Here is a 21,145-nt window from a genome sequence, read left to right as displayed (position 1 = left end):
GGTATTTCAGATGCAAAGGGAGGGAGGACATCAGACTCTGTGTCAAACAGACAAAGCTATCTACCTTGCAAGTCAGCTTTCATCAATGCAACTTTTGTCAGCAAATAATAGGAAAGGAAAAGGCAAAGTATAGCAGCTGTTAGTAAAACACCAAGACGTCAGAGACGGAGTAACAGAAACACAGACTGTTGAAGCAGGAGAAACCGTATGAGAAATGAAGCCGATGTCTGTTTCAGAAAGAGCCAGAGGGGAGGAAATTGTATTTTATAATGGAGACCGGATTAAGCCACAATGTGACTGTGGCCACTACTAGCAAAATAAAGAAAAACATACAATGGTAAAGTCGTTATTAGCAGGTATGATTGGCCCATTATGTTAGGGAAAATATTTAGAAAACTGCATTTTTTCGCTCACGCATATTCAGAAATGGTCCCTGCTGTAGTGAAATACGTTCAGCAACTATGTGCTACCTTCTGACTCCTTTAGTATAATAAAATAAAGGTGTTATACTAGAAGCCTTTTTCCATTGAGAGCAATTGTTGATACTGTGTGGCACAAAACAAAAACAGACCTGAAAAAGGCGCAGAATTTGATTACATCCGTAATATCGGAACATGAAAAGATCAGAAGTTGCGTACTCAAAAGGAAAAGGAGTGGATGAATTGTGAAATTAGACTAAGTGAGTGAAGTTGAAAAATAAATCAAATATTGTCTCTGGATGTGGTGCACACATTAGACTGGGCAAATGATATTCATGCATGCAACAAAGGCTTCATACATAATTCAAAAGGACTGCTTCTGGCAAACTCTCAGATCCAGCAAGCATGCATAGAGTAAACCAGAATGGGGATACAATGGGAAATAACACTGGCAGTACAAATATGGCGGAGAGAATAATCAGATTATGGCTAAGTGAAACGGAAATGATTGCCTGTGGAGGAGTGGCAGCGCTTGATGCATTCTAACAGAATACTAACACACTTTTTGGATGTTAAATGATGTGCAACAGGTTGGCAGTATGGGTGGGCTTCCTAGTGTATTTGTGTTGTCGTTGGACGAGAATGAGAGAAGTGAGCAGCAATACAGCGCTGCATGGTGTCACCTTTTTGGATAGTTTCGTGATAATGAGGGGGAGCCAGAGTAATTCAGAAATAATTTCAGGAAAATCCGACTTAAATGTCTCTTTTTAAGCATTTCTCAATAATCAAACCAATTGTATTAAAACTTGAGCTTCAGTTAGAACATGTAGTGAACTCCACAGACAAGAAAAGTTTTAAAAGTAGCATCTGACCGACAATAGAGTTTTCCTTACTCACCTTCACATCCTCTCTCTATCTGTCCCACGCAGTCCAGAGCATCTGACATTAAGTCTGGGAGTCGGCCGTTCAGATCCACTGATGCCAGGCAACCTTGAAAACCCTCCTTGGCATGTACTAGTTTGGGCAGCTCCTTGAACATCTCCTTAGCCACACCACCAATATAAAGGTTACCTGTGCAGAAATATGACAACACTGACCCCTGGTGGAAACCAAACACTGTTCCTTAATTCCCTCAACATGCATGTTACAGTTAATGACACGCATTTAAAGAAAAACTAAAACACTTTAGACAGCATTGACTGAGGCCCAAATAAAAATCTAATTAATGATACAACTTGTTTAAGTATTGATTTGTTTATGTGCAAGACAGAAATTTCTCATCCACTTTGCACCATTTCATGGACAACTTTTAATGACAAAAATTCTCTTAAAGGTACCACACAAATTATGCTAACTATCCTTTTAGATACTATGTTTTTATCTTATTAACTGATAATTCTTTCAAACAACTTTCCTTAAATGTTGGTTTCCTCACCACAAACGGTCTTTCATTGCATTTCATTGTTATTTAACAGCAAATTATTAAAATGCAAACCCGCCATCATTAGTCAAATGTTTTTCCGCCGTCAAACTATCAGTGGATTTGGATCTTTAAAGCAGGACCCATAGTGTTGTCACACAAAAGAAGGGGGTTGAGTTTTTTTGCTGAAAGATACTGCGGTGGTGTTAATGAGTGAGGGCCGAGCATTGCCTTTTCCCTCCACCCCTGCAGTGATTATCCTGCTGGTGCAACCTTTTAGTCATACGCCTGCTTCTCTCATCTCTAGGCTACTGCTGCCCCAAATTAAAGATGCTCTAAGCGATGTCACACTTTTTTTTGGCTACAACATTTTTTTGTCACATACAGTAAACATCTCCTCACTATCCGCAAGCTGCCTGTCCCCAGAACACACTGTAAAAAAACGCGGTCTCTGTAGACAGCCCAGGCCCCACAAACACCAACAAAAACAACCTGTGTCAAAGTGCACCACAAAACATGCAATCTTCCAGCAAAAAAACGACGAGAAGAATTTTGGGGAAGGGGTTGGGGGGGTTAGTGCGCTGAAGCACAGAAAGGGATAGTATGATGAAGGAGGGGCGAGTTAGTCTTAGTTTTGTTTTATTTTTAGCTTGAAAATAGTTAGAACTTTAACAAGAAGTAACGTCACCCAACATCGCTTAGAGCACTTTTAATGAAATGTAAAAAAGAAATCTATAAATTCACTATGCCTACGCACCCTTCAGATCCAGGTTTTTGGCTCCTGTGGTCGTCTGTGTCGTGATCTTGGTATCAATCTTGACGGTGTGGAGGTTGTTGGCATCCCTGGAGATTACGACATTGTGCCAGTGGTTGTCGTTCAGGGGCTTGTTTGAGTTGCCTTTGATCAAGTGGGCTCCATTTCCCAGGTCAGACACATAGTGCAGGTAACTGGATCCAGATATATAACAACATGAGTGGAGGTAACCATGGATGGGCGAGGAAGGACATGAAAGCATGGCATCATAAAAAAGGCTTTGTAAATTCCAAAATCCAAAAATTTGCAAATATTTATTCAAGTCCAGTTTATTTACAGAGCTTTGCCCACATATGTCATTAAGTGCTTAAGAGACAAAATCATTTCATTATAACAAAACCAAAAACATCAAGCAGTAGAACAATTAGAAAAGTGTAATAAACCTCTGAAAACTGGAGCAAGAGTGTGCCTGTTTGTTCTAATGTGCAGACATGACAGTATCAGAGAGTGCAGCTGTCTGAAAAGGAGCTAATTAATTGGCAGGTTGCAGCGTGAAGAAAAGGTTGTAGGCTGTGCTGAGCAAATTGTTCTTAAATTCTTTGGTTACAGGCAATTTATGATTTACATGCTCATTTTTATTCAAATCTATGGCTTTTATGTTTAGCACATTGAATAATACCATAACTTCAGGCATTCCTTAAAAAAAGGTCATTTTATAGCTTGATTTGAGCAATATGAAATGCATGCTTGTCTAGTTGATTCCCTTTTATGTTGGCTATTTGTTGGGCCGTCGTGAAGATTAAAAAGAACAGTAATAGCCGACAGCTCTTTCAGTAAATATGCTGGCATAGAGGTGATAAGAAAATAATGTGAGGACCCATAGTAGTGGCAAAAATAGCTTTCCAAAAATTAAATTCTGTTTAGAAATCATAGCACAATAGGAAGAGCTGCGTTTTATTAAAATCATTAACACATTAATTTGGAGACTCTTACATAAATAACCATCTTCCTACACTAATATAAAACTAATTCAACACAATGTTGCCAGTCTTTACACCTGGCAGCGGGTAGGTCTGACCTACAAATGAAGTGCTGTGTGTGCAATGAGCAGAGCTGCGTAGTTACTCTGGCATGAGCAGCTACCTCATATGAACCAAAACGCCAAATCAAACGTGAATTATGAATTTCCCTAGAGAGTAACGGCAACATTGTTGTTTGACAAGTTATCTCACAGCAGAACTGCACACAACACTACAACGATAACTCCTGCACCAAATATGCATTCATTTAAAAAAATGAAGAAAATACCTTGTAGTTTGCCACTTTACTTGAAGATGTAACACATTAAATGTGACTAAACCTATTGTAAATATTCATGATAATAGTTGGTAAAAGCTTACCCTTTGACCAGCTCCACCACGATGAAGTCATTTCCATCCCCGCTGTTAAACAGGATGAGGCCATCGGAGGAGGTGGTTTTAAACTGAAAGAAAAGGTGCATGGAGTAGTAGGCCTGCAAAGTAGTGAGGGTCACATAGCTGGAGCGCGACTTGAAGGTGACTGGGTCAGCAATGATGTTCTTGAAGCCAATCATGGCTTTGAGCTCACAGTAATCAATGTCACCGTTTTTACAGAGGTCTATGTAGGCCATGCCATTGAAGGAGAGGCTCTGGAGGTGGCCAATGAAGTTGGACGGCACCATGGACATGAAGCGCTTCTCTGTCACAATGCCCGTCTCAATGTTATGGAACTCCAGTTGGGTGTGGTCACCGGCCATTTGACCTTTGGTCAGCAGAGGAAGGGAGGGAGAGGGGATGTTATTGGGGGTATACAACAATTGAAGAAACTATGATTTACAATTGAAGGGTCAACTGCAAATCCTCTAAGTAATGAAAACAGAACCACATGACATTAAAGAAATATAATAATTCCGGAAAGAAATTACATTAGCACTTGAGAATCATTTCATTTAAGGTGTGTAAGATAATGCGAGATGCGAATCTGTCTTTAAGTTTTGTTTTCTTATTAAATTGTGAATTAGTAATTAAGCATGGAGCTTTCTTGAGATAGTTATGATCTAATATGAACAGTAACATTAACTTAAATTTGTACAATTCCACCACAATAATCAAATCCATCACGTTGTGGCTTGTTATTGAATTTTGCAGCCATCATTAGATATTTATCTAACACCATTCTGTTAGAGGACAGTTAACATTTTTTTGATGATTCTCAAACCGCAACAAAAATGGATATTTTGTCCAAAATGGATATGAAAGCATCACTAATGCACTCTTTCAAAAAGACAAATGAATGAAGGCTCCCTGCAAAGGAGCAAAACATTAAACCTGTCACACCAGTACAGAATAATACATTACTAGAGCTTGTGTCTTACCTAGGATCTGAGAGCCCAAACAAATGTTACAGCTAATTTAAGTTTAGGAGGAGAACTTTAGGATTCTGTAAGAGGAAGAGGATGAGAAGTACCTTCCACAGGCAGCAGATCATCTACGGTCAGTTTCAAACTCTTGCCCCTCCTGAACACACGTACTGTGTGCCACTCATTATCGTTCAGATTCTGACCCGCAAAAATAGTCTCTGGACCTTTGCCTGCAGGACAGTCCAAACAGCGGTTAACACACATACATGCATGCGAATCACAGAAAGACAGGCTAACAGATACAAAAGGGAGACTGAAAGGAGGACAGAGTGGATGAGTTAAGTAATTTGACAGCAACACAAAAAAAACATTGCGGTAAACGTAGTTAATGGTCCATAAAAACATCATTCTAACTTGCATTTGCTGTACTGATCGCACCATTAGATAGGGCATTACATTTCACTGAACAACATTTTCTCAAACCAAGAGGAGGGAGGTGGGAATCATGATGTCACATTACTGATATTACAAACAATATTTACACTCATTGTTTTGCTGTAAATGTATAGTGTCTAAAGAAACAAGGCACAATTGGTACTTTCTTTATGTATCTTATTTCTTGTAACATTTCTCCTTTCCTATAGTGCCACTTGGTGGCAGCATGTAACTACCAAAAGGCCACAGCGGAGCAAGGCATTAAACAACTGAACATTACTCTCCATCTTGTTTATCCACAACAGTGCGGCCCAGTATTTGATTTTGCTCACGTCCACCACATGACATGAAATAGTGATATGGAAAGAAATACTTGCATAACGGGAGCAGTGCCCGTGGTGGTGAAAAGAACCACTTAAAAAAAAAAAAAAACAGGCCATTGTCCCTGAAAATCCAGTTGTAAAAAAAGGAAATACAGAATGTGATTTTGATTAGTCTTGAAAATAAACTGGTGTTTGGAAAAGGAGCAGGTAGCAGATTTTGTCAGTAGCAGTATAGAGGACACACAATCTGTTATTGGGTTGAATACACGGTCATAAAATCCATAAATCATCCAAAATGACCATTCAACTGTTTATCATTTATTAATAACATTACTTCATATCTCTGAACCATTCCTTCACTGAGTCCTGAAACCAGCATAATAACAGTGAATAAAGTGTGTCACAGCTAGCGGGCAGCAATGGAGATGTCACACAGAATCACAGAGCCAAAAACCTCAAGTAGAGATAATCTAATTTAGAATCACAGATAATCAGAGTGACTGCACCAAATCTTTGTGATCTCATGAACAGAAAAAGAAAATCTTTCAGAAGATACACTTATGCATTTAGAAATCCAACATTGGTCCAATTGGGGGGAAAGCATTTTTTTTCTTTTTCATGTAGCCTCTGTTATAGTGCATCTTTGAATTTGCCATATTGCTCTGATGTTCCCCTGCTGGGCACACATAACCAAAATGAAGATAGTGAAATCCCCAGGCTCGGCTTTCCTTGCCCACTGTGGGGAGTATTTGCGATGGGTGTCATCTTCTTTCCCCTGCACCCCTTAACTGCTATTTATTTCCTTCTTTCCCGCAAACTTCAAAGTCCCAATGCACTGTGTATGCAAATGTGAGTATGCCAATGTACTGGGACACACTCAAACTCTGAGGCCCAGTTCTGCTTTGTAAGCACTAAACACCGGGGCAGGATTGAAACCAGACAACTGGCGAGGGATTAAAGAGGAGAGATATGAAATAATGGGATGGAGTTGGACTTGAAAGCATGCTTGGACTTTGCCTTCCGTTAACCTGTCCTTGTTGCTCTCCAAGGAGAAAAGAGAGGAAAGAAAGGAAAGGGGAAAACAGGTCAATCGTATTAAGGAGCACTTTCCTGCACAACTTTCACTACTGTAGGGCCTGGGTTTATGCCTGTAGTGCAGTCTTGACCAAACCGGCAGCTGCCGGCTGGACATTAAGGTCCTCTAGTCCACTGTCTGCCGCGTCCAGCCCTCTTTTGTGCCCTCACTGATGGTGATCTATCTGCAGTGATGGATCTACAGTGATCTCTTCCTGCCTCATTGACTTCTGACCCAAGGGGCGAGTGGAGAAGTGTGGCACAGGGCAGCATGAGAAGATGTGATTATCTAGTCAATCAGCTCTGGCTGGCTGGATGACAGGCAAGAGACTGGCGCAGCTTGCCCCAAAACTGTGACTCACCCAGGTGGAGGAACCCGCTGACCAAGCGGCAGGCCACTACTGCTGGATTACCATCAAAACTGACAGACATTACAGCCAGGGAACAAAGCAAGAAAAGCTTTAGCAGGCTACTATGCTAGCAGACCTGCAATCTAACCTCAAATCAATTCCCTGCTACCTGAAACACCAGTGTTGACGCATGCAGAGGTTAAATTGTGCTGTTGAAACAATTCATAATTACAATCAACATGAATCTGCTATTCAAACAGTTTTTTGTTAACATTCATTTGTTCTATAAACTGAGACTGCTTGATACTGAACATGTTGAAAGGTTGTTGTTTAACACAGCTCAATCTAATTGACAGGTGGTTCAGACGTAGTGGGTCGCCTCTCAACCACAAGATTGGTAATTCCTCTGGTCACATGTCAAAGTGTCCTTGAGCAAGACACTGAACCCCAAGTTGCTCCCCGGTTGCTGTCTGTAGCTGCCTACTGCTCCCACTACTTACAGCAGAATGGGTTAAATGCAGAGATTGCATTTCATTAAATTATACTGTGGGATTGTATGAGACCGTTGATTAAAGGTTTTCTTCTTCTTTCTTCTAACTGCCATAACACTACAGAGATTAGTATTGTTTTTGTTGCAATGATGGCATTATGGTGTCATGTTTACTACCTGTTGCCCTGACAGGAAAGTCCCTCAGCATGCTGGAACTTTGGGGGAGGGATTTTGGCTTTTAATTTAAAGTTTGTTACAAAAATTGTTTGTAAAAACATCCACATAATTGCTCATTAATTTCAAGCGGATTTCAAGCACACTGGGTACTCAAGATTATATATATTGGTGCAGAAAGGTACAGAAATATAGTATGATTTTAATTATATATGTATATATATTGTATATGTGAAATTATTAAACATACTTTGGAAGTTTGGATATATTCATGAACCTTGAACATATTGACTAAATGTGAATATATGGAATGAATTCTATTCTTTCCATAAATTCAAACTTTTCAATCAAAGATATTAATTTATCATCCCAGTAATTTTCTTAAAGTCTCTAAATAAGATCACTGATGTTGTGAGGGGGATTTCTTTTTAACTTCACGTTGACTCATCTACAGTATAAATGTTCCCTACATACAGTAACTGCTCAAGACATTCCTTCATTTGCTGCCAAAGATTTGTAATTAATTCATTTTACCTTTCCTAGCATTACAGTAAGGTGAGCACCATTAAACCGTTGGCTGTTCGAAGATGGAAAGGTTTCTTTATAGCATAGCCAAGCTGAAATCTCTAATGTACTATAAGTGGATAGAGGGTTTTCAGTGTTCAGTCATTAATCAGACAACGCTTTGGTTACTCTTCAAAATGTATACACTGCAAGATTTAGCCATACACTTATGATAAGAGCATGTTAAAGAAGTTGCAATAAAATGTTATCAATCATGAAAACAGTGGTCCTTAAATAATAAACACCTATTTGTGCAATGAGAACTATTGAGCAAAATGCAATTCAAATTAATCTAAGTATTTCCAATATAAAGAGACTATATAAGTGCTCAGTAATAATAGCATTAGATTAATTCTTCGGCTTTGCAGGCAGCAGTTACCTACAAACCTCACCTCCTATGCATCCTCTCCTTGAATCAACCTCTCATCTATCTTTTCTAACATGTACACAGGTGAAATATCTATGTAAAAGGATCTCCTGCAGCTCTTTCACACTAAATAAGTCAAAAACAAAAGAAAGGAAAAGATCAATTATGAGAGAAATCTGCCTCGAGATGTTGCCAAAGGTCATGGGGAGAAAAATTACATAAAGTTGCCCTTATCACCACATCATGGTTTCATTGTAAAATGTGATTATCCTGCAGTTCAAGTTAACAAATAATAGAAGACTAGAATGTCAAAAAAGAAGCCAATCTGTCACAAGATATTTTTAGTTTGTTGTCACTCAACGCCTGTTAACATTGTTTAAGTCGAAGTGGCAGTGTTTTCAGACAGCTCTGGGCAGCCCCAGGGAGCCTAGGTCTCTAATTGACAGTGATGTGCTCTTTAAGTCGGTGCTGACATTTTTCATCAACCGAGCTGACCAGAGCTGCAGTGCCTGACAAGACACATTAATTAACACAGAAAAAAAGAGGAAAAAAAAAAGAGAGAAAAAAAAAATGCCTAGAAAAAATTAATTATTGCCAACTATTTGTAAGTGGAAATGCACTGGCTTAGCAGTTCTTTTCAAGAACTTAAATTAAACATTTTCTTATGACACAATTAGGTCTGGATCTATTGAAGAGGCCTGCAGTCTCCTGCTTTCCCCTGTGATTTACTTAAACATTAGCTTTCCCTTTAGCATGATATTAAATGTTGATGGAATTAAAATATTTTCTCTTGGAATTATATGAAGTTATGTGTGGAAACATCAGAATATTATAATTCTGGAAATGTGATAATATGATAGTGTCATCTAGGACTATTATATTTATGAAAAATAAAGGAACTGCACTAAGAAAAACAATTCACACCAACATAAGTGTTAGCATTACATAACTTAAAAACACAAAACTCCAGCCTAGTAGCCTCTACTGCTTTACACTACACAGTTTGGTGCTAGTTACCAAAGCCATAATGTATTAGTACTTTATTATTTATAATTACGTTATATTTATTATTATAGTTCTTTGCCTTCCACCAGTTCAACATATATTTTCAGTTTAGTATCTATTTTAGCTAAACAATGCATGCAATGGAATCGCATCGCAACATATTAGTGGGAAAAAGGGAAGAACTAACTATAGAAATAAAGTAATCAGTCAAATGTTTGACAAATATTAGTATTAAAACCACTGGAGTCCATGTATTTACCAAATATTCATTTACACTATCTTCATAAACCAAGAATGACCTTTTAAAGCATTAGAGGGAGGAATTAGAGCTTAGAGCTTTTTGATTTGCATACACAAACAAGGGATGCAATCCAAGATGCATGAACAATGCTATTTAGCATTTAGAAAGGTGCTAAGAAGGGCTGGCTCACAGAAGCATGTCTAGAGAGCACATCATGTGTTATTGTGTGGAGGCGTTTGTTGTGCAAGTATCTGCTTCTTATCAGGCAATGACCTTCAAATACGGTAACACTTTACACACAGAGAGCTAACACTGTGGTTTCACAGAGAACAGTGTGTACTTATACAGTATGTGACACTGGCACTCTATTATATAGTTTAAACTGTCTAATTTCTTTTGGTATTCACTGATACTGAAAGCGCTGTCTCTTACTCTAGCGTCATTGAACAGTTAGAAGGCTCACATATTATGAATACAGAGAAGTAATTATTAATTCATCACTGTTCCTGAATAATAAATGTCAGGGATATTTACTTTCCAAAATATTGCAATGTAACCTCTCTGTTGAAAACACACACACACACACACACACACACACACAAATCCCACAACAAGATCTATTTGCTCTCCCTCCCTCTTCATCCCTTTCTTTCTGCTCTGTGAGGCAGGTTAATGAGAATAATAAAATCACACTCTGTATTTCCTCAGTGCCTTGAATGGCCTCATCAATTTACAACTGCCGTGAAAGTAAAAAAAGAAAAAAAAAAAAAAAAGAATTGTGAGGTGGAGACATGCAATCGTGCATGTCTAAAATACCTGCACTTTCAAAGCATGCGTTTTATATCAGCCTTGAATTCATAAGTCAAAAGATTTGTTAATTAGAAACAACTCAGGGTGCAGAAAAGCAGCTGACTGCCATATTTGGTTCTGTCATTAATTCAAGCCTCCCTCCACCTCCTCCCCACTGCTCATCATTCTCCTGGACAGCTGACACAACACCACCAGGCATTTCTTATGCACTCGTAGCTCTTAGACTCGATATGAAAAAATGTAATATCTACATCAATATAAGGTGCAAGTCAGATATATTTCAGTGTACTGATTGAATTCCCGTTGCCTTAGCTTTAGGATATTTAAATGTCAGGATCATATAATGGGTGCAGAGAAGACATTTTAAACATGTAAACACTTCAAGAGAATAAAGCATGAATGTCCAGAAACAGTAACAGTTAGAGAAGAAGAAGAAATGTGAACAGTAACTTACTGGAGGTACAGTTAATCCTGATACAATCTAGATGGGGAAGAATAGATGAGAGATAAATTCATCTTTCAACGTTACAGCTGCAGACATCATTAAAGCATACAGTCCACCCCTCTGGGGACACACACACGGACACTGTCCGTCCTCTGATGCTCCCACCCATGGCCTTGGGCTGCAGTGAGCTTGTAAAAGCTCTGCACTGTAGTGCCAGAGAGGTCCAACATGGTTTACAGGAATATGTGTTCCAGCAATTTAGAACTGAAATTCATGAAAACCAATCATGTAGCCAAAACAATATGTTTTACATGTTGCATGCTGGGAGATTACAGTTATAGGATATGATCTTCTATACAGTATGAGAGCATCAGATTTTGGTCAGGGTCAAACAGGGCCAGGAGGAGGCGCTTCCGTTTTATTCTACTTTTATACCTCACATTTTAATGAGGCAAAAATGTTACTTGTTAATCCACTAAATTAATCTGACTGCTATAGTTAGTTGGTATGCAGATTCTCTTTTTACATAAAAAGAAAACATATGGCCATTATTAAATATGGTGCACTGTTACAGTATGGATTTATGTAGCTAAGTAGGTGAAACTAGCTCCACCAACAAGCAATAAAATGCCGCTCACATGTTAATGCCTCAGTGATAATCATCACTCTAACTCTAAAAGTAGGGGGCATTCTGCACATTTTCACAGTCCTCTGACTTTTGATACTTTCAATTAATTAACATTTTGAAGGCAAAACGTTTTCTTTCTCTACGCTGTTGTATTGCTACTTTAAAGTAAAAAAGTTTCTGAAAACTTTTCACCAATGCCCAACAGTGGTCGAATCTAACTCTACCTTGACCATGAGTGGCATTGGAAAGCCACTACTACTTGATGTTTTAGTATTGATCCATAAAAAAATTAAAAAAAAATGTATATGGACTTGCAATGAGTAGTTTATGTGTGATATTTCTACCTCTACTTAAAGCAAAATATCGGAATACATCTTCCACCAGTAAAGACTAGTAGAGGCAACACTGCTAACTGCTATTATTTTATTTTGCTGGTAACAAATTGTCTTGATCCAACCACAACGGTTATTGTACAAAGCCATACTGACTGAACCTATTTCTCTATTTTTTACCTCTCTTTATCCTAAGGCTGAGCTCATGTCGTGCTCTAAGAAGATGACCCAGATCGAACTCCTTCCCCTCCATTCCATTTGGCCCTGCCTGTCGTGTGTTGTCAACCACAGCAGAAAAGTGGTCGCAGACAGCCAGAGACCAACACTAGCCTAACCGTACAGGGAATGCTCTGCTATTTGAACGAGGGACCGGGGGAGACAGGCTTTGAGCGCTAAACTTGAGTGCAAACTCCAAAACTTTAAAATGTGTCAAAGATAATTCAAAAGAAAACAGAACATGGTGACCCGTTTTCATCAGAGGGCATGTTTTTGTAGTCGCAATGATCTGACTTGTCAGCCCTGTCAGTGTGTGGCGCTGTTGTCTTTCGTAATGGGACACATGCTTCCTTGTGGTTGACAGGAGACACAGACTGTCTACTTTGTATGCACCACTAAACAGCACCGCTTAGGGAACCCATTTATGTTTAGCCAGTGGAAAAAATAAATAGATGGCTATCATTTGTGTGGCATTGCTCGGTTTGAGAGATATCAAACTTTTCACAGGCATCATTGGATTCTTTCCTGAGCAAATAAGCACACATACTCACAGAAAGTCTTTCATTTTGTCCCCAATTTTCGTTTTGCTGTAGGCTGGTGGGATTTATTTATGTGCAATCAGGTGCAAAGGTGAACAAAGGATTGCAGGGCATTGGTTGGCCATAACTCACAACTAAGGACTGCATCATATTAAGTAACCAATATGAGAGGAGTTCTGATATCATAAATAAATCCTCAGAGGAATTATTAGCTCCCTCATATGAATGATTTAAAAAAAAACAGGAAAGAACACAGCAGTGTGTGCGCTGTAAGATCAATTCCCCCATACAGCAGTACACATGTATGGATGTTGGTCAGAGTTTAGCTGATGGAACGAGCATTCCCTGCTGGGCGACGGCTGCTGTGTGCTCAACTGGCAGTGAGCGGAGAGCCGCAGACTTTTGGCATTGAAAGTCTTTACACCTTCTCCCTCTATTCAAATTATGTATATGGTGTAGGAGTGTGTGAGAGAGTGTGTATATGACACATGACGTTGCTGCTGCAGTCGGTGTATGTCCGAGGCGTTACCTAAATTGACAGTCAGCCGGACGCGGCCGCTCTCCAGCTCAAGACGCAGGGTGTCAGCAGACTCCCTAGATGTGGTGGCTATTAGGATGCCAAAGGCTCGCTGGGAGCGGAAGCGCAGAGACACATCTTCGGCTTCTGTGTGCATCACAACTGGCAGCTGGACCTTCATAAACTTACTGCCGTCGTAGCTAAGGATTGTCGCCTCTGGAGAGAGAATAAGGAGGGAAAAAAGGTCAAATGAGTGTAGCAGTTTTAAGTCAAACTACTGATTGGGCCTGTACGTTCAGCTTTGAATTATGTAATATAATATGACTTTTTAATCTTGATGAAAGACATACATCAGGGTTACTTCCAAATCACAAAGCCTCCAGTTACATAGAGGACTGATTAAAGCATGAAGTTGACAAACACAGGGACTATAGGCTGCCAGGAGTGTCTCTGGCTGTCTTTTGCAGGTTAGTTATAGAGAAAACTATTGTGTCTCGCTGATATAGGACATCCCAAGGCATTCTGACTGCAGACAAATCCAACAAGGCTACTAAAAGTACAAAATCCAATACAGAACCAATGGTTAATTCAAAACTCACTCAGCAAGTACCCCTAAATGGCATGTATGAAAATATGTCATGCAAGAGCAATGTGTGAAGACTTTGCAAAAGTCTAGCATTGCATTACACTGTGTACTACAGCTGACAGCCACCTACACTCCCTTCAAAGTCTGAGTCCTGTCTTCTCTGTGCCAATGTAGGCGGTGGTGGCCTCCATCATAGACAACACAGAGTACGTCGGAAAAAAACATCATGACAAACAAAAATCTTACTAAAGGTATGGGTAAGTCCATCAATACAAAGTAATGGAGTAAATGTTTTACTTGAGAAAAAGTGGCAGCCTTGTATCCACAATTTTTTAATCGGCAATATAATAGTGACAAATTGATATTGACAGTGGAAAAAAAACAAACGGCGACAACATTGTTATAGTCTGTGGACCTTGAATATTGAGCGTCTGCTCAGGGTGACTGCATTTACTCAAAGCATTAGGCAGCCGTCTGGAGAAATGCAGGGGAGATTGGTTAACGCTGGCAGGGGGTTGTAACAGCATTTCCGGTAGTGTAACTAAACCATAACCCAATAACAAAGCCATTACTGCAGCTGCAGTGCTGAGACAGATAGAAGACAAGTCGGAGCAACGGGAGATGGAGAGTGGTGGGAGCAATAGGGTACCAATGTACATACACCTCCTCATCACTACCACTTCCTCGTCACACAGAGCCAATGTCACATCCATCCCCTGGGATGACTCCGTCACATTCCTCACCTAAATCCAATTTCTCCTCCTCCTGGGGTATGCAGCAGATGACAGGGGCGTGTGACAAACGAGGTTTTGCTGCTAAACTGTCTGCTTCCTGCCAGGGAGCTAAAGCAAAGAGCTGCTTTTAGACACAGTAAGCAGATGCCGGGAGTGGAAGAAGCTCCTAATACTTAAAAACAATTGTCATAGCAATATTAGCTAGCACGAGAACATTTCAGTAGCTGAAGTGTTTGACTTATTCTCGGTATGTAACTATGCTATACAAGGTGAGAAGTAATTAGGGCTGAACAATTTTGTGTTTTAGCAACGACATCGCCATGTGCGCAAGCGTGATAGTCACATTCCAGGACGTTGCGATGTTGACGCTAATCCTTTTTTGCTGCTTGATTGAAAAGTAAACTTTCATCGTTCTCCTTTCACATGATTATTACCGGCCGACCATTTCCCTTCAAGACAGGTAGCCATGTGGGCAACGTGTGTATGTGATGTTAGTCCGACGGGATTTATTGGTTTGGGAAGTGAGGCTCTCCAGGTGTAGAAAAGTATTGTAGGCAGCAGCTGCTCCTGACACAATAATGCTCATAGTTTTCTATGGGTAGTCAGTGAAGCTACAGCAGGCAGTGTTTTATGTTTGCTGCAAATACGAACTAAATCACTTGATTAAAGCAACATAATCACAAGATCTACCGGCCATTGACCCCCCGCAGAAAGCTGCTACCAACCAGGCTAAAGCTAATATAGTTAGCCTAAAGAAACAAGCAGAAAGCTGCTACCAGCCAGGCTAAAGCTAATATAGCATTGTACCATTTGCATTTTGCAACATCTTGTATAAATAAAGAACATTTGACTGATATGAATATTCTTGATTTCTTGTCAGATCTAATACATCAAATTAATAAAAATGTAAATGTTGCATTTCATTCAAGTTGTCGCGTCTGCTTAAATTCATATAGGAAGTCGTCCAAAAAGTCACAAATAAGCAAAGTCCAGATAGATATGAAAGTATGAAGAATGACTTGTGAGGGAATCATTACCTAATGCAAAGTGAGCAGCTATCAAAAATCCAATCCTGGAAGCCCAGTCATTTTTAATGGCACTCCCATGTTTAATATCCAAATAAATTGAGAGGACTGAAGCTGGAGCTTCTGTCTGTCGACCCAACAGGAGGCTGTCAGAGGGGAGATGGACCATACCAAAACTAAACCAAGCATTCATTTTCTTTTTTGTAAAGAAAATAAAACATTGTTTTCTGATTTTCACAAGAAAACAAGGAATGATGGAGTGGGAGACCCACTTTCAGAGAAGTAACAAATTAGACTGTAAAGGCACCCAGGCACACGGTTCTTCCTATAACCCCCCACCCCACCCCCATAGTATTAGGGCGCCAGGCCCAATCCAATTCAAAATTTCCTGGAAAACACCTGCCAAAGGCTTTTGGAAATTGTTTCCATGGCTCTGAAACATCATATATAATTCAAAGCTGCTCATGTATTTTTCATCGCAGCTTTGAGTATCTTAGTATACACAATCCAAATAATAGACTTGCTGCTATTAAATGTGTGAAAATAACCTGTCAGCTGAGTGGATTTACAGAGACAGCTAAACTTTTCTCTCCACAGAAAGAAACAGCATCATCACAGGCCATGCTCACTTCTGCTGCCCTGTGACTGTCCATACTGCGACTTCATTGGGGCTATGAAATGAGAGCAAGGACAGAAAATGGATCGGCGTGTCTATTAGGAGTGGTGGAATCTGCAACTTTAGCTTGTGCTTACAGGAATATATGCAAAAGCCAAGATGGTAAAGATTTAACATGTGGGAATTAGGTTATTCAGCCACTGAGACTATTAAAAGGACAATTACCAGTAAGTTTAATGATTTAAAAGTTAATCTTCAGTCTTTGCTCTGCTATCAAAATTCCCTTAACAAGCCCTATTAGAAGAAGCTATAGAAACCAGGAATCAAGAGCTGTAATGTACATCTTAAAATGTTAGTCCTTTGCCAAAGACTCAGTGAATGTCTACTCACAAAAACTAATGTTATTGTCTATTTGACTTCTAGCCAGACGCCTATTTACAACATGTGCTTATATACCCAGGAAATCAAGCCCCAGTAGTGTGACAGTCACCATGTCCATGTTTTTTAACACATTTTCTGTGCATCTGTGTACATCCCTTAAGGCATGAGATGAGCAGTTCTCTCTTAATTTGTTACTATATTCAAGAGTGGTGAATGGTGACTAACACACAGTGTGCTGTCAAAGGGCATGGCTAAAACATGTTAAATGCTAAAACTCGAACAGGGCATTTGAGGGCATTTCACAATTATGCAATAACAATCTGCACCTCTTGGCTTTAGCTTCGGGCCAATGGCACATGCCTTTATGCTCTGAAAAGCAATACACGTGCTCAAATAATCAGTTTGTCTACAGTTATAGTAATTTAAATAACAGTATTATGTTTTCCATTTAAGTTGTAGATCTTGCCATTGTGGACTTTTTTTAGAGCGTGATATTTGCCATCTATTAAAGATCATGGCAATGATATATTGCAACATTCCAAAAGAATGACCTATAATGTAGGACTACTATATTTCACAACAAAACAAGGAAGATTTCAGGCTCATAAAATGCCAGCTGGGGAGCAGGTAAAAGCAGGACAAAGCCTCTACTGACATACATACATCAGAATGCGTATGCACATGTGTATCTAGCACGTGGTGTACAGCTTACTTGAGAATACTTCTGTATCGATCTGTATATTGATCTTCAGCTTCTAGCTTCATTCATTGCAGGTATCTTTAAGTAAACATCCATCTGCAGCCATTTTCCATGTGATATAATGCAGGTGCTGTCAGTGTTGGAATCAAACATGTCATATCTCATTAGGGAATATGTGCTGCAAGGCACCTACCACACCATATGGGAGGGTGGCTTAGCCTCATACTGCAAGACTAATATTTGGGCTAATTAGCAACTAGAGGAACAATGAAGGGGAAGACATTTGGGATGCAAGGGGGAAAATTGCTTTGTCTGCTTAATTACAATCTCTCAAAATAGGGCGAATAACTCTGTGGTTCTCTTCCGAAGCTCCACCTCCTGTTCCCTCTACTCGTTGTCGTCCTCCTCCGCCATATGCAGTAGCTGTATTTTGCCACCGGGTGGTACACCATGCATGGATAAGTGAGAGCTGGGGTAATTCTTTTGACAGCTCCTCGGCCTGCTGGTGCCTGCTTCATCCTACCAGTGCAGAGGCAATCTGGAGCCATCAAAACAGCTGGCAGCACACCAGGGCCCATCCTCCGTACCACTGCTCCCACTCACACTCTTGCCTATGCCAGTCTCGTATAAGAAAAGAGACAGCCAGAAACTAAGAGTTGGACAAAGGAGCCAAGACGCCAGAAGACGCTTGAGTGTTGGGAGGGAGGAGAGATGGTCATAGTAGAAGAGACCTTTGTAGCATGCAGCACTTTCTGTGAAGTAGTTTTATTAGATAGAGATACTTTATTTATCCCGAAGAAAATGAAATGCAGAGCTGCAAGTTTTCCGCTTTTGTTTTCAGATTAAGTCAGAGTGTATTTTATCTTTTTGAATCCAAGAACACTTTTGAGATTAGTCATTATCTTGCTGAAGTCAAACGATCTGTATCCCGTGCCCACTCCACCTCCCTCATGTACTATGCCCTAATTCCTGTCAACTCATTAGCTAGAATGGAAGTGCATGTGTAGAGAATGAAAGCCAACTGACACATTCATTAGAGATAGATGGTGGAGATTCACTTTTTCTCCTTTATGTACTTTTAGCTTTTCCTCTATGATTAACTATTATGTTCCTGCCTTAGCATTAACTACATTATTGCATTCACAAGACCAAACTGCATTCATAACACCAAACACACAATTGTTCTATATCATGTACTTTTGTTTTACTTTGCTTTCATTTGACTCAGCAGATTTCTATCAGCATCCAGCTTAATCATTAGAATCTGAGCCAGATATGTTCTACATTACAAATACAGGATACATAGGCAACACCATTTTATCAAGTGAGTAACTTGAGTACAGAGGAGAAGCATGAGCATATGTACAGATGGCAGATAACTGTGTGGGATGTGTTACATTCCAACAGGAGATAATTTTTTTTTCTCCCTGATGAGAGAACCTGTTCCTGCTGACATTCCTGTGACGATGCATCATGCTGTGATAACGGTGTGACACCCTTGGGCTCTTTTTGACATTTGCCTTGATTATGCATATGTTAACTGTTTTTTTGCTTATAAGCTGCAATCGCTCCGTTGAGACTTCACGATGAAAACTCAATACATACTGCTGCATGATATTGGCTTTACAACTTGTGTACCATCCTGGCTTTAGGGACTTATAAGGATATATTGCATTAGTCTAGGGTAATATTCATGTTGATATGAAGATTCATTAAAAATTCAATGTATAGAGTAGCTTTACATACAGTGGATACACACTTCCACTGATGCACTCGCATAAATATTAATTCATGAATACAAAATAAACGTCATGAAGCCACTTATCTATGATTGAATCAAAAAAACGGTAAACAATACTCTTAAGACTCAACAGCTCTTCATTACACCCAAATTGTGGGCTATTAATTCATGTTTATATTTAAAATCTAATCGTTGAATAAACTATACATCCATCATACTGTATTTATTCACTCAGTCTGATTATCTAAATGAGCCTGAAATTCCAATTTTATTCAGAAATTCAATTTCAATTCAATTTTATTTATAGTATCAATTCATAACAAGAGTTATCTCAAGCCACTATACAGATAGACCACATTCCAGAATTTACAAGGACCCAACAGTTCTAGTAGTTTCCTCCAGAGCAAGGAACAGTGCGAGAAATCAATTGCCTCAGAGCTGACCATATTAGCAAGTGATGAATTGGGCTTCCTCACACAGCTGGTTGTTCTTTTAATCCGGCTACATTTCAATCAAAGAGGTCAAAAGGCATTTCTCTGTTTAGAAAGACCAACAAGCTATTGCTGAGAAAGTATTAAAAAAAAGCGGGATCATGTTGAGCCTTGCATTAGTGAACACAGAAATGTCTTTACGACTGGTTATTATTTCCAGCTACAATACATATATAATAACAACAAAAAACAAGTACAGTAAAAAGGATCAGCAGTGAAGGGCTAAGGCCAGTTAATCAAGACAGTCTCTTGGACTAACTTCGAGCAAATCCAACTCTAAACAATATCATCAAATATTGTTTTATTGTTTATTATGCCATCAGCTACAGCTACTAACATGAAACACTGCTAAGGAATTCGCAATTTTATTTTATAACGAGCACCAATAAAAACTGTGCTTTCCATGTGATAAAATACTGCAGGTGTCAGGTTTACGTGTGCTCCAGCTAAGACATGGAGCTATAAGAGTTCACTGTGTGACACTCTCTTCTCCTATTTCTCTTCTCTGGAGGAGAGGGGGATACACATTCTAAACCAAGTCTTGTCATGAGCAAGTGGTTTGATGAGCCAACTGTTTAGCAGAAGACAGCCAATTTACAGGCTAGTGTGCATGGTGGACGTGACCAGCAGCGTCTCAGTGGTGCATCAGTCACCTGCCACTCAACATACTCCAACATCAAGCAGTCAACACTCTACGTACCCTAATTCATTCTGTCGGCCTCTCCGTGCCTGTCTGCCTCCACATGCACACTTTCTTTCTTGTCTTGTATTACTTTCACTTGGCTGTTTCAGAGCTGCTGACGTTCAACCATCAGCCTGGATAAAAGGACCACCTGCAGGCTTTTGTCTGGGGATGCTGTTCAACCAGAACTTAAAGGAGGTCATTTTCAGAAAAAGAATATTAAATCTGAAGTGTATATAATTTAAGATAAATATTTTTCTGCTTTTCTTTGATGTCAATTACATTCACATTTATATGATCCAATGCCTGCATACATCTCAGACCTAATTCAGCTGCGTATATCCTCACGTAGTCTGAGATCAACAGGCCAGAGACTATTAGTTGCCCCCCTTTCACATTTTAAAACTAGGGGGGACCGCTCATTTCAAGTTGTTGCACCTAGGTTGTGTAACGCTTTGCCTCCTTCCATGCGCTGCTTAGTAAACTTGTGTGGTAAACTTTAAAACTCAGTTGAAATCTCTGCTTTTTAAAGAGGCTTTTAACTAGATTGTAGGGTGGTTAGGCTGGTCTTATGTGTACGTGTTATTCTTTAGTTTTTTGTGATGTATTGTATTTATGAGAGCTGTTAAATGCTTCCTTTTGTTGTGAAGCACTGTGATCTTCATCTGAGAAAAGTGCTATACAAATACATTTTACTTACTTTTAC

The 21,145-nt window shown here is 39.5% G+C and overlaps 1 protein-coding gene across 36 annotated transcripts in view; it reads right to left on the bottom strand.

The window, feature by feature from the left end:
* Nucleotides 1–21,145, bottom strand: part of LOC117960833 (neurexin-1a) — a 257,521-nt gene that overhangs the window by 133,973 nt on the left and 102,403 nt on the right. For 17 of the 36 annotated variants that reach the window (XM_034899036.1, XM_034899035.1, XM_034899034.1 and 14 more), the window contains 7 exons: nt 13,496–13,699; nt 11,261–11,287; nt 5,081–5,203; nt 3,994–4,375; nt 2,597–2,787; nt 1,317–1,490; nt 65–91 (listed from right to left, as the gene is read on the bottom strand). In XM_034899036.1, coding sequence (XP_034754927.1) covers nt 65–91; nt 1,317–1,490; nt 2,597–2,787; nt 3,994–4,375; nt 5,081–5,203; nt 11,261–11,287; nt 13,496–13,699 — 1,128 coding nt within the window. The remainder of the gene's footprint in view (nt 1–64; nt 92–1,316; nt 1,491–2,596; nt 2,788–3,993; nt 4,376–5,080; nt 5,204–11,260; nt 11,288–13,495; nt 13,700–21,145) is intronic. The other 19 variants (XM_034899044.1, XM_034899061.1, XM_034899077.1 and 16 more) reach the window with 3 other exon arrangements.

This window comes from Etheostoma cragini, chromosome 17 (assembly GCF_013103735.1).
Source record: "Etheostoma cragini isolate CJK2018 chromosome 17, CSU_Ecrag_1.0, whole genome shotgun sequence".
In the NCBI taxonomy this organism is placed as follows: domain Eukaryota; kingdom Metazoa; phylum Chordata; class Actinopteri; order Perciformes; family Percidae; genus Etheostoma; species Etheostoma cragini.
The sequence above is the reverse complement of the archived record's forward strand: the minus strand, read 5'-3'. Positions and strand labels throughout refer to the sequence as shown.